The sequence below is a fragment of the Electrophorus electricus genome, chromosome 4, assembly GCF_013358815.1.
Source record: "Electrophorus electricus isolate fEleEle1 chromosome 4, fEleEle1.pri, whole genome shotgun sequence".
Lineage (NCBI taxonomy): Eukaryota > Metazoa > Chordata > Actinopteri > Gymnotiformes > Gymnotidae > Electrophorus > Electrophorus electricus.
The window spans coordinates 11,318,315-11,330,385 of record NC_049538.1 but is presented as its reverse complement, the minus strand read 5'-3'; the positions used below and the strand labels follow the sequence as shown (position 1 = coordinate 11,330,385).

Here is a 12,071-nt window from a genome sequence, read left to right as displayed (position 1 = left end):
TTCAAATTCACATTACAAGTATCATCTCCATATAAGGAATTCTTTACTTATGAGCAAATCTGACCTTATTTGTATTTTGTGCCCACACAATATAGGACACATTTAGAGTTTATCGCTTATGAACAGGGAAAGTGTAGTCATAAAGTCCAACAATGACAAATTCATGGTGCTCTTCTTCACTTGTTTGCCAGTTTATGACATCGTATCTTGCAACAGGGTCACCATTTTTATCAAAATAAACCTCTTCACCCCCTTTAGTTTTGAATTGCACCATTTTAAGATGTTCTAGAAACTGATGAATTAAACCAAAGTTTATTTGTTAGTAAAAGTTACATTGTTTAAAACGCACTGTAAAGAACTTTACCAAGTGCTATTTCAAGTTTTTGAATTAGTGCTAACTGTGTGTTCCAAAGGTCAGTATTAAGTACAGGGACAGTGCTACAACAGACTATTAACTTACTGTGAGAGGATCGGGCTGTTTTTTTGTTTGACATGTTTCTTTGCAGCCGAGAATATCATGTAGGGTATGGGCAATAGCATAAACCCCTTTATACACATTATTGAAATATGGCATCAGGGACAAATCAGTGAAGATGCTATTAATTTCAGATAACGTCTCTTCTCCTATGCATCCTGCTGAGTGTTCTGACTCATTCTGCACTGTATATTTACAATGGAATAATGTCTCCCAGTATTTAGTAAAAATGGCACTGCCTGCAGATTTCACTCTATTTAAATCTAGAATGAAGTCCTTCAGACCATTCACATTTGTATTAGGGACATCCTCTAGCCCTCAGTGGTTAGTTTCTTGACCACAGGAGTGAAGGCTTGTCATCATTAAGTGACAGACCACACTCAACACATTAGTGATACTGACACATCTAAAAGTTTCATCAGAACTACTCTGTGTGATACACTCATGGGAATGCAATGTCTACTATGCCCCTTCAAAGTCAATGAAACTGCTCTATTAAGAATGATGTTATTCCACAAATATTCAGTCAACAGTGGGCCTGTATTGAGGCACTGAACAGCAATTACCTCAGTTGAGGCTGGCTCATTGATTGTTCACTCTGTTACTGTATACCTTTAATATGCTTTAATATTAGTGTGTACATATTAAAGAGGTCAGTGATTGTAGGTGCAAGGTAGGTGTTTCTAAAAAGAATTAGGTTGTGGTAAGAGTTTACTCTTACTGAATTATACTTCTGCATCTCTGTATCTGCAAACATTTATGGGTGTCATATGAAGACTTTGACATAGATGTCAGTAAATATATTTGAACATAACATTTACATTATCAGCACTTTGCAGATGCCCTTATCTAGAGAGACTTACATATATTTATCGGTATGACAGTATTTGTGTTTTCTGGGAAGCAAACCCATGACCATGTTATCACATTGTTTTACCTACTCTTCCTCATAAGCTTTTGTACCCACATGCACATTTCAATGTAGTTGCTAAATAATTTACTGTAGTTAGGGCTTGGAACACCAATCACAGTACTTCTGCCTTTAACAAAATTACTACTTTTGCTACATTTTTATAACCTGCAAATTCATCTAGAAATTAACTTTCTATCTACATACTTTAAACCTTTTAAAGTTAACATTCTGCCACAATTCTGTTGTTAAACTTATTTTCATATGATGAAACATAGGCTGCTAAAGCCTATGGTATATACTTTCTGCACAAGTCATTGCTTATTGCTAGTCTAACTGAATGTTTCAGATATCAAAAATTAGTTGTTAATTATCTGAATTCTGACAGTATATCTGTGATTGTATTGACATGGCCTTAGTATACCAGGGGCCAGTTTTTTAAAACTTTTAATCTGGACTAAATTTGTCTGGATAATCCCCAAATTAAGATATGTTAGGACCAAATTAAGCACAGTTATTTGTCACAATTTTACAAAACATTAATGTATTTGATAATGTTTATACAAATAAGTCCGGATTGGTATATGGAAATCTTTGTATTAGAAGTCAACTACCATCTGCTGGACATATATTAGTTTTTTTTCAATAATAATTGAAAAAAAAATTATAATGAACCACTTTTTAAAAAAGTTTCAATCCTCACAAGCTCCTCATAAGCAGTTGCAGGGTATCTGGATTCATGGTTGTCCTTACCTTTCAATTCTTTAAATGCTTTAAATTCTTCCATCCTATAACATGCTCTGTGGTCCTTAACTGATTAGTAACAGTGGCATTAACATGACCACAGATTGAAGCCCAAAGATCCAACTTCTTTTATGAAGTAAATGCTTTCTTCTGGCTCAGAGTAATAAATGTACCCCTCAAGGTGTAGTAATTACAGTGTACACCGATTTATATAAATAACTTCACAATATCATACACCTATCATGTTTTACAGTGTTTATTATTCTAAGTTGTCTTTTATGTCATTTCTTCAGAACATTTGCTGTTCACCCACCCCAGAGCGACTATGCTATGTAGCATCAACATAATCTTATTTGGTATTGACCTAGATTTTAAGTACTTGATTGTGGCATTTTGCCTAATGTTTTCCTTTAATATGCATGTGTGTGTGTAAGGACATAACATTTTCAAAAGAGAACCTACAGAGTAGTATATCAAATATTAAGATCAAAGTGATCAGTATCACAAAGTCCTTATGAAGATGATTTCATCTAAAATATGAACCAGGTTAATTGGAAATATGTAGTCAACTAGCTCACTTATTTGGCATTTTACTCATAAGCTGCTTTTTAGTGTTTTTCTCTGGTTTCAATATAATTATGTAACACTTTGGAAGAAATATACAGAATAACAAACCAAAGCTTGAGGCCAAAATGGCAAATATCTCCACAGCTACAGTAAATTTTCCAGGAGAGCTGACATAAACTGGAATAAAGGTGATCCAAACTGCACAGAATATGAGCATGCTGAATGTGATGAATTTAGCTTCATTAAACTTATCAGGCAGCTTCCGTGCTAGAAAAGCCAAAAGAAAACATAAACTAGCTAGGAGTCCTATTTAACCCAGTACAGCCCAGAAACCGATGGATGAACCTAATTTACATTCTAGAATAATCTTGTCCTTGTACAGTTTTTGATTTTTGAAGGGAAAGGGGGGGGAAATTATTAACCAAATCACACAAATAAGGACCTGTATGAGAGTGAAAGCAAGAACACTGAGTCTCTGCTGTGGAGGCCCAAACCATTTCATGACATTACTGCCTGGAAGTGTAGCCCTGAAGGCCATTAACACCACTATTGTTTTCCCCAGAACACAGGAGATGCAGAGGACGAAGGTGATCCCAAACGCTGTGTGGCGCAGCATACAGGACCACTCAGAGGGCTGACCAATGAAAGTAAGTGAACAGAGGAAACACAGAGTCAGAGAGAAGAGCAGCAGGAAGCTCAGCTCTGAGTTGTGGGCTTTCACAATTGGGGTATCTTTGTATCTATAGAATACAACTAATATTGCCAGTGTCATAAATGCACCAACCACAGAAACAATTGTTAGCAAAATTCCCATAGTTTCCTCATAAGACAGATATTCAGTTTCCTTCTTTATACATTCATTCCTTTGTGAGTTTGACCAGTAGTCTTGATAACATTGTTCACATTTGATAGAATCTGTTTTGGAGTAAGAAATAACGAAAACAATACAATGAGATGTTCGATTCACAGGGAAAACAATCAGCTGAATACACTACATCTACTTACTCTCTTAAAACAAGGAGAATAACTTGTGTCTATAAGACTTTTAATCATTGTTGTAATCCCAATAATAATATTTTTTGTTTCTTATTTCTCTGTATTTAAGTACCTGTTATATTACTGATCTCTCCTTCTGCACATGGTATACAGTCAAAGCAGCAAACAGGCTTTCCTTTCTGCACAGCCTTCCTGGTGCCTGGAGGGCAATTTTCACTGCACACAGATTTTGGGACCTATAATCAAGAGAAAATGTTCATTGACATTACAAGATAAAAGGTACCTAGTGAAAATGCTTTCTTCAACTTCACATTGCAAATATCATATCTATTTAAGGAGTTCTTTACTTAAGACCAAGGTGCAAATCTGACCTTATTAGTAATTTGTGCCCACACAATAGAAGACACATTTAGAGTTAATCGCTTATGAACAGGGAAAGTGTAGTCATAAAGTCCAACAGTGACAAATTCATGGTGCTCTTCTGCACTTGTTTGCCAGTTTATGACCTCATATCTCGCAACAGGGTCACCATTTTTATCAAAATAAACCTCTTCACCCCCTTTAGTTTTGAATCGCACCATTTTAAGATGTTCTAGAAACTGATGAAATAGACCATTTTATTTGTTGGTAAAAGTTACATGGTTTAGGAGCATGGTAAAGAATACTGCTTTGCCAATTAAAGTATAGCATTTTTGAATTTGTGCTAAGTGTGTGTTCCAAAGGTCACTATGAAATACAGGAATAGTGTTAGAATAGACTACTTACTGTGAGAGGATCGAGCTGATTATTTGTTGAACATGTTTCTTTGCAGCCAAGAAGGTTATGTAGTGTATGAGCGATAGCATAAACACCTTTATACACATTATTGAAATATGGCATCAGGGACATGTCCACAAAGATGCTGTTAATTTCAGACAATTTCTCTTCTCCTGTGCATAATGATGAGTCCTCTGAATCATTCTGGACTGTATATTTACAATGAAATAATGTCTCCCAGTATTTAGTAAAAATTGCACTGCCTGCAGATTTCACTTTATTTAACTCTAGAATGAAGTCATTGAGACCTGTCACCTCTATATTGGGGACAGCCAGCCCTATGGCTCCTTGCAGTATGCTGTGCTTGTCCATTTTGGCCAGTTCTGGATCAACAATCCAGGCCTCGGTCCCCACCCACTGGTATCCAATGATATTGTGCTCAAAAAATGCATCCAGCAAAATCTCTAAGTCCCCGGCATCAACAAATCCTACTATCACTCGAGAAGTGGAGCTTTTGATCTGCTCAATGATTCCCAAAACCTTTCCTTGTGAATAGGTGTTAAAAAATGGAAGCGAATATTCTAAGCATATGCCCAACTGCTCTGCAACTTCAGTAAATGCAGCCATCCCACTGTTGCCATAGTCATCATCTCTTCTTATTGCCCCCACCCAGGTCCAGCCAAAGTGCCTGACCATTTCTGCTATTGCTCTGCTTAGGTGGTAATCACTGGAAATAGTGCGTAAAAATGAGGGATATTTCCTTTTGTCACTGAGACACTCACAGGTGGCAGAGTGACTGATCTAAAACACATTTATACAGGTGTCTCAGGCATTATGTTTATATGCATTCTCATATTGATATATGCCATTAATGTTGGTAATAAGATTCATATTTCTTTTTCTAACCATTAAAATTACATTTTAAAACACAATATATTATTACTTAAATTCTTACTAATGGGATGCTGAAAGGTCCAATACTCTTTGCCACAGCCATGGACACTGATGAGTATGTCTCTCCTATTATGGCTTGTACCTGGGCTGGTTTTGTGCAGAACTCATTTGAGACTGATTTCTCATTTCCATTAACAAGTGCCATAGCCACCTGAACCCCCACTGCTTTGGACATACAGGTGTCATAGATCTTATAGCCCAGTGAGACACCAGGCAGTAAAGAGGAACTGTTGTTGATCTCCTCTACTGCAAACATCAAGGACTGTGAATATTGTAAGGCTCTGACATCAAGACTGAATGATAAATGAAAAAATACAATGACATTATTTTACAATAAAAACTTGACTGATGTGCCATTCTTGATCATGTAACATTTTAGTATAATACACGTTCACACTTGCCTCTTCTGCTTACCTCGTACACTTCACTGGAGGTGGTTTGACCACATAGGATGAGTCTGTGATCTCCCAACTGCTATGAAAGGCAAAAATTCCTCCAACTATAATATCACCATACTTTGATAACTGTGGGAATGCAGACTCTCCTCGCAGGGTGCAGGCTGTCCCATTTGCTCTGGAAAAATTAATGATGGCCATTACTACATGCAAGAGAGCAAAGATAGGCTCCATCCAACTATCCACCTTTAATGGTTAATGGTTAAGAAAGTCTGACAGGTCTGATGTTTCAGTTCTTTGAACAGGAAGGATAAGTAGTATTTATGCTGGTAAAATGGCAAATACTCTATGGTGAAGTTTTACTGGTAGGTCAAAGGCAAAGGAGGCGTGACTCTGAAATGTAATCAGAGTAGAATGGTTTACCTGTGGATTAAAATCTGTCTGTGAAATCTGTACCTGTGCATTGAAAATCAGATCTCTCTCTGCACCAGCTGTTCATATTGCCACTCCATCTGTATATGTTACAATAAGTTGTTTTAAATTAAGCCAAACAGCTAGCCAGACACCTAGCCCACATATAATTTATTTGGTCTCGTGTTTTCAAATGCTCATGGCTGATTTACATGTTCATTTCTTAACTTTGTTTGTCTTTTGGGAATAAATATATCTATTAAATACATTTTTATTAAATATAACACTTTCAAATGTATGATAAGCACACAGCTTAGTTAAACTGCTGTCAATCAACAAAAATTGCTAAACCTACAGTTTGAAACCAACTTAATTAGAAACATTTCTTGATTATAAACCCTATATGTGTCTTGTAAATATAGCCTATCTGTTTTTACCATGCACAGTTTGTATTAGCCAACCTCTAGCCCTCAAAGTGTAAGGAGTGGGAGGTGGAGAGTGAACACACTTGCGAAGTGATGACGCCACTAACTCTGGAAGCCATAATGAACTAACATGGATTGAATAGAATAAATAAATAATATGGTTAATAACAGATACAGACTAACAATACAGAATAAAATGAAGAACAAACAAGCTAACAGAAGAATAATTGGCTAACAGGGTGAGTGCGAGAACTAGGCAACAAAGGAACTAAACATTAAGGAAAGACTAAAGGAGAACAATGATGAGGTATAAAACTAGGACAAGTGGAGAGTACACTGAACCAGGCTACGGAAGAGACAAACAACAACCAAGACAAAAACATAACTCAAAAGAAAACCAGACAACGCTTGTGTATATAAAAAGTGGAAGAGAAACCTAAACAGAAGCAAACTGATGGGAGAACATCTTATGAGGAAAGAGCGGACTCAGACAAGCGAATACTAACAGGGAAAGCAACGTATATGAAAACAGAGAGAAAGTACAACATACAAGCAAACATGAACAGGGAAAGCAACCTAAACTGAGATGGCAACTTAACCTGGAATGTAGAGAGAAAGTACATAGGAACAAGACGAGAGCTCATGCAGGATATACCAAAACAATGACCAGCAAACACAAAAGGAAGAGACAGGGTTTAAATAGACACACTAACAAAGGCTAAACAAGGATCAGGTAGAGCTAAAGGGTAGGAGACAGGAACCAGTCTTTGAGTGTGACAGTAACCCAACACCCTACCCCACCCCCTCAACACGCAACTCCTGAAGCAAGAACAATCCGAAGTAGAGTGGCCAGAGAAGAAAGCAGGAACAAAAGAACGAGAGACAAATGAAGTACCAACACTAGAAGTAGACACAGTGGCTGACACAATGCGAGAGGTAGACACAGGAGTTGGGACAAGTCTTGGGGCATGACCACGGGCAGGGTTTGTGACAAGACCAGGGGCATGTACGAGACTTGGGACTAAACCATAGACAGGCACGGGGGTTGGGAGAGGTTGAGGGAAAAGGAGTGGGACTGCAAACCTGGTTGGGACAGGAGATTGGCACAGAGACAAGCAAGGAGAGTCCGGGCGGTCCAGAGGTGCGGCCACGATGTTCAGCGGTGGGTCCAGGAGGTCCAGATGCGCGGCCACGACGTTGAGTGGTGGGTCCGGGTGATCCGGAGGCGTGGCCACGGCATTCAGCAGCTGGTCTGGGAGGTCCAGAGGTGTGGCCATGGTGTTCAGCGGCAGGTCTGGAAGGTCCAGATGCTCAGCCACGACGTTCAACGGTGGGTCCGGGAGTTCTGGAAGCATGGCCATGGTGTTCACTAGCGGGTCTGGGAGGTCCAGAGGGGTGGCCACTGCCTTCAGCGGCGGGTCCAGGAGGTCTGGCGAAGTGGCCATGGCATTCAGCAGTGGGTGCAGGAGGCATGGCTATGGCATTCAACTGCAGATCTGGGAGATCTGGAGGTGTAGCTACAAGAACAGACCTGGTACAAGAAACAAGAACAGGCTGAGTGGCATCTCTGGAACATCTCAAAGGGAACTGGCTGGGTGTCGTCTTTCATGCCAGGACCCAACTAGGCAGAGGCCTCCACTATGCCGGAAACAGGATCAGGACAGAAGGCGGCATCCACTATGCTGCGAACAGGACCATGACGGGAGGCGACATCCACTATGCCAGGAACAGGAACTGGATCAGGATGGGTGGCGACTTTCTCGGGCACTAACAGGAACACAAACTGGCTGGGCGGCGTCTTCCACACCAGAGACAGGGGCAGGCTGGGCGGCATCTTCCACGCAGGAGACATGGACAGGCTGGGTGGCATCTTCCACACCAGAGACAGGGACAGCTGTGTGGTTTCCTCCACGCCAGAGACAGGGACTGGCTGGGTGGTCTCCTCTACACTGGAGACTCCCCCTGGGTGAGGTACCTGTAACATATTGCACAGACTGAGAAGCCTCTGAGAGTCTGCCAACCTGGGGCACAGGATCTAGCAGCCGGGTAGTTATCACACTCCTTGGGGCTTTTGGCTTTTGCCCACATGTGCTACAACAGTCCTTTGTCTGGGGAGCTGTGAGGATGGGTAATGGGGCACTGAGCTGGTCTGAGTTGACAGGGGATTTTCTAGATCTAGATGTGTTAGAGCAGCCACACCTCCAGACCTGAAGCTGACCGGCACAGATTCGTTGTCTACAGCAGATGTACTTCCTGACTCATCGCCTGCAGCCGCTGTATCTACAAATCAGCTGTCACTAGATGATGCAGTCCCTGACCCTCAGCCAGTCCATGTCTCCAATGTAAGAAACTCGGTCAGTTCTTGTCTCCAGCTTGAGACATGCCGCCCAGTCAGTCTCTGTCCCCGGTGTGAAAGACTCCGCCTTGTCAGTCCCTGTCTCCGGCGTAGAGGACACTGTCCTGTCAGTCCATGTCTCTGGCATAGTGGATACCATCCTGTCAGTTCTTGTCTTCAATGTAGTGAGAAATGCCGCCCTGCTAGTTCCTGTCTCCGGTGAGGAGGACATCGCTCTACCAGTCCCCATGCCTTGTGCCAGACCTGTACCTGTACTTTGTGCCAGGCCAGTCCCAGTGGCCACACCTTGAGGCGCTACTGTGCCCTTAATGGCTGCTTCATGTGGGCCTTAGGACTCCTGCTGCCACACCTCACGGACGGCCAGGACTCCCGAGCCTCTTTGTTGGCCTCCCGGACCCCAGTGACTCCTATGTTCATGCCCTGTGTTTCTCCAGTGACTCCTGTGCCCTCTGAGGCTGCTGAGTCAGCACCTATGACTAACCCCATGTTCCTCCCATCACCTGTTTTGGACACCGTTTGTTTGTAGTTGTGTATGTCCCAGTTCCTGTTGTGGTGCCAGTATCAGTCCCTTTGTCTGCATCTGTTTCAATCCATGTGCCCCTAACTGTATCTGTTCCAGTGCCAATGTCTGTCTATGTTCCTGTCCCTGTGTCATTTGTACAATCCCTAATCCATGTCCAGTCCCCCATTATATAGTGTTCTGTCATCTGCCTTGTCTCCCCATTCCCCATTTAGGTCACCTGAGTCTGCTTCTCATCCTGTGGTATCTCTAGCCCTGGTTCCTGGACTCACCCCTGATCTTCTGCCTGTTCACCACCCCCCATCCTCTCCTGTGTGTCCTTAGTGTGTCATCCTACTTAGTGTGTCATCCTTGGTTTTGCTCCTGCTTTAACTTGTCATCTTGCCATGCCTGCTACGCCAGTTCCTGATACACCCTGTGTTTTGCTGCCTCACTCAGCTCCTGTTTTATCCATGTTTCCTGTGCCTGTCTAGTCTTGTTTCTGTTCTTCCTTTGTTTACTTGTTTCTTCTTGCTTCCTTGTTTTTTTTTTTGTTTTGTTTTTTATTCCACCCCTTGTTAGTATCTCCACCTGATATTGCAATGACCTGTGTCTTGTTAGTCAATTGTGAAGTCTTGCATTAAGTTTCTGAGCCATAGTTTATTATTCTTTGTTTCTCCTGGTTATTCAGATTTCTGTTTATGTCTTTGGATTACCATCTTTGCCTGTTCCCTCTCTGTTTTGGTTTGCCTTGTTGATTGCTTTCTGGATTAGACCTTCATGAGTATTTTGGATTATGTTTATGTGCTATCCCTGTTCTCTAATAAATTGCATCCACCCTCACACTGCAGTTGTTTCTGTCGTTGTTTATGATCTGAATGTTATAGCACTGCATGAATCATCAACACAAAACTATTTGACTTTTTGTAGAATGCTGTCTAGAAAGGTGACAGGGATAGGAACAACAGGGAAACTGAGAATTGACATAATTAACAGCTCTCACATCTTGAACAAAGCTCCACTCATCTTCATCTGGTTCCTTAATATGGGAGAGATGCTCTAGACTGCCAGGAAGAGGAATGAAAATACAATGCTCCTCAAGCAACAACTGTCAACAACTGAAGCAATATCAGCTAGATCTTCAGGTATAAGTGGGTACTGCTTAATTTTAGGAAGACATTTAGAAGGATTCACAGTAATCTTAACTGGAGTAGCAGAGGCTGGGAGGACCTTTCAGGGATGTCTGAGAGACAAAGGGAAGAAGGAGTTAAGACATGGAAACTGAGAAAGGCAATGGGAATTGTCATTGTCTACCCACATCTGGGTATTTGGGACCTCGAGGAAGATGCCTTCTGTGGATAATTCAGTTGTAGCATTCATGTTACTAATTCCTGATCTAAGACATTGATCGTGTTGCCTGATGTGAGGATTTGATGTTCAAAAAATAAAGGGTGTATCTAACAAAGCATAGTAGTAGACTGCTGGTTACAGGCAGCAATACCATCTATAGTAGGTAGCATGGGCTATACTACAGCAGGACACAGGGGCAGCACCTTCATTTGAGACAGGGTGCAGCAGAGGTGGCGCCCTCCATGGAGCAGGCATTGGAGCAGCATCCTTCTTGGCTCAGGGTACTGAATCACCAAAGGGAATCAGAAGGTTTATGAACATGATGGGTAAATCCAGGAGCTCTGGACTCGCACTCAGTCCAGGTAACTAGGCTGCCGACCTGCAAATCACCATGGCATCACTTTAGCTGCAGAAAGGCTCAGTAATGGCACGCTCAAGGAGGTAGGGTGTAGGGGTGGCTGTCTTTGCTGGGGACAGGGTGCAGTCTTCAGAAAGCATAGACAGGGTGGTGTCTTCAACACAGACAGGGCAGTTTTTTTCAACACCACTGACAACAGGAAAACATTCAAATGAAAACTGGGAATCGACTGGTGTGGACTTGGGCTCACATCTTGTTTTGTGGCATCGGTGACACTTTTGGCTATGTGAGCAGGATTCTCTGCCACAGCCTTTTTGTCCACCTAGGCCTCTAGGAGTATTGCCATGGGCAGTAGTCGGGCATGTAGGAAAGATGGGCTGTTGTCTACTTCAGGAGAGGCAGGGTCCTGAACGTCCTCATCTGCGTACTGGAAGTGAGTTAGCTGGAAGTGGGTTGCACTTAGCGTTCTTCCATAGCAGCCAAATCTGCCTGAATCCTGGTGAACATGCATTCCCCTAAATATGTCGTATCCTCCAAAGAGCAGGACACTTTGTCCCCAGGCCGAGTCCAGGCATGTCAAGTTTGAGGCACCTAGGGTGCACAGCTAGTTATCAGATCCCAAGAATGTTACTTTGTTTTCCCAGTTCAAATGTGCTTGGCTTGTTTAGGCAAATTAAAGGGTTGCAGTCAGCTGACCTTCAGTGTCAGCGTTTGCCATCTCTAAGGTCAACTATATGCCTGCCAAGTTTTTCAATTAATTACATTTTTTTTTCCTTACCTGGCAGTGGGTCTGGTGGCTCTGTACCAATGGTGCACTTTATGGTAATTGCACCATAAAAAAACTATAAATGGGAGATGCAATACAGGTGTTGCAT

The 12,071-nt window shown here is 41.8% G+C and overlaps 1 protein-coding gene across 1 annotated transcript; it reads right to left on the bottom strand.

Moving 5' to 3' along the window:
- Nucleotides 1-2,703: 2,703 nt before the first annotated feature.
- LOC118241252 (extracellular calcium-sensing receptor-like) lies at nucleotides 2,704-6,031 on the bottom strand. Its single transcript, XM_035525589.1, is given in 6 exon segments — nucleotides 2,704-3,611; nucleotides 3,805-3,928; nucleotides 4,064-4,291; nucleotides 4,458-5,249; nucleotides 5,404-5,695; nucleotides 5,817-6,031. Coding segments are annotated over 6 exon segments (2,559 nt in total).
- Nucleotides 6,032-12,071: the final 6,040 nt, after the last annotated feature.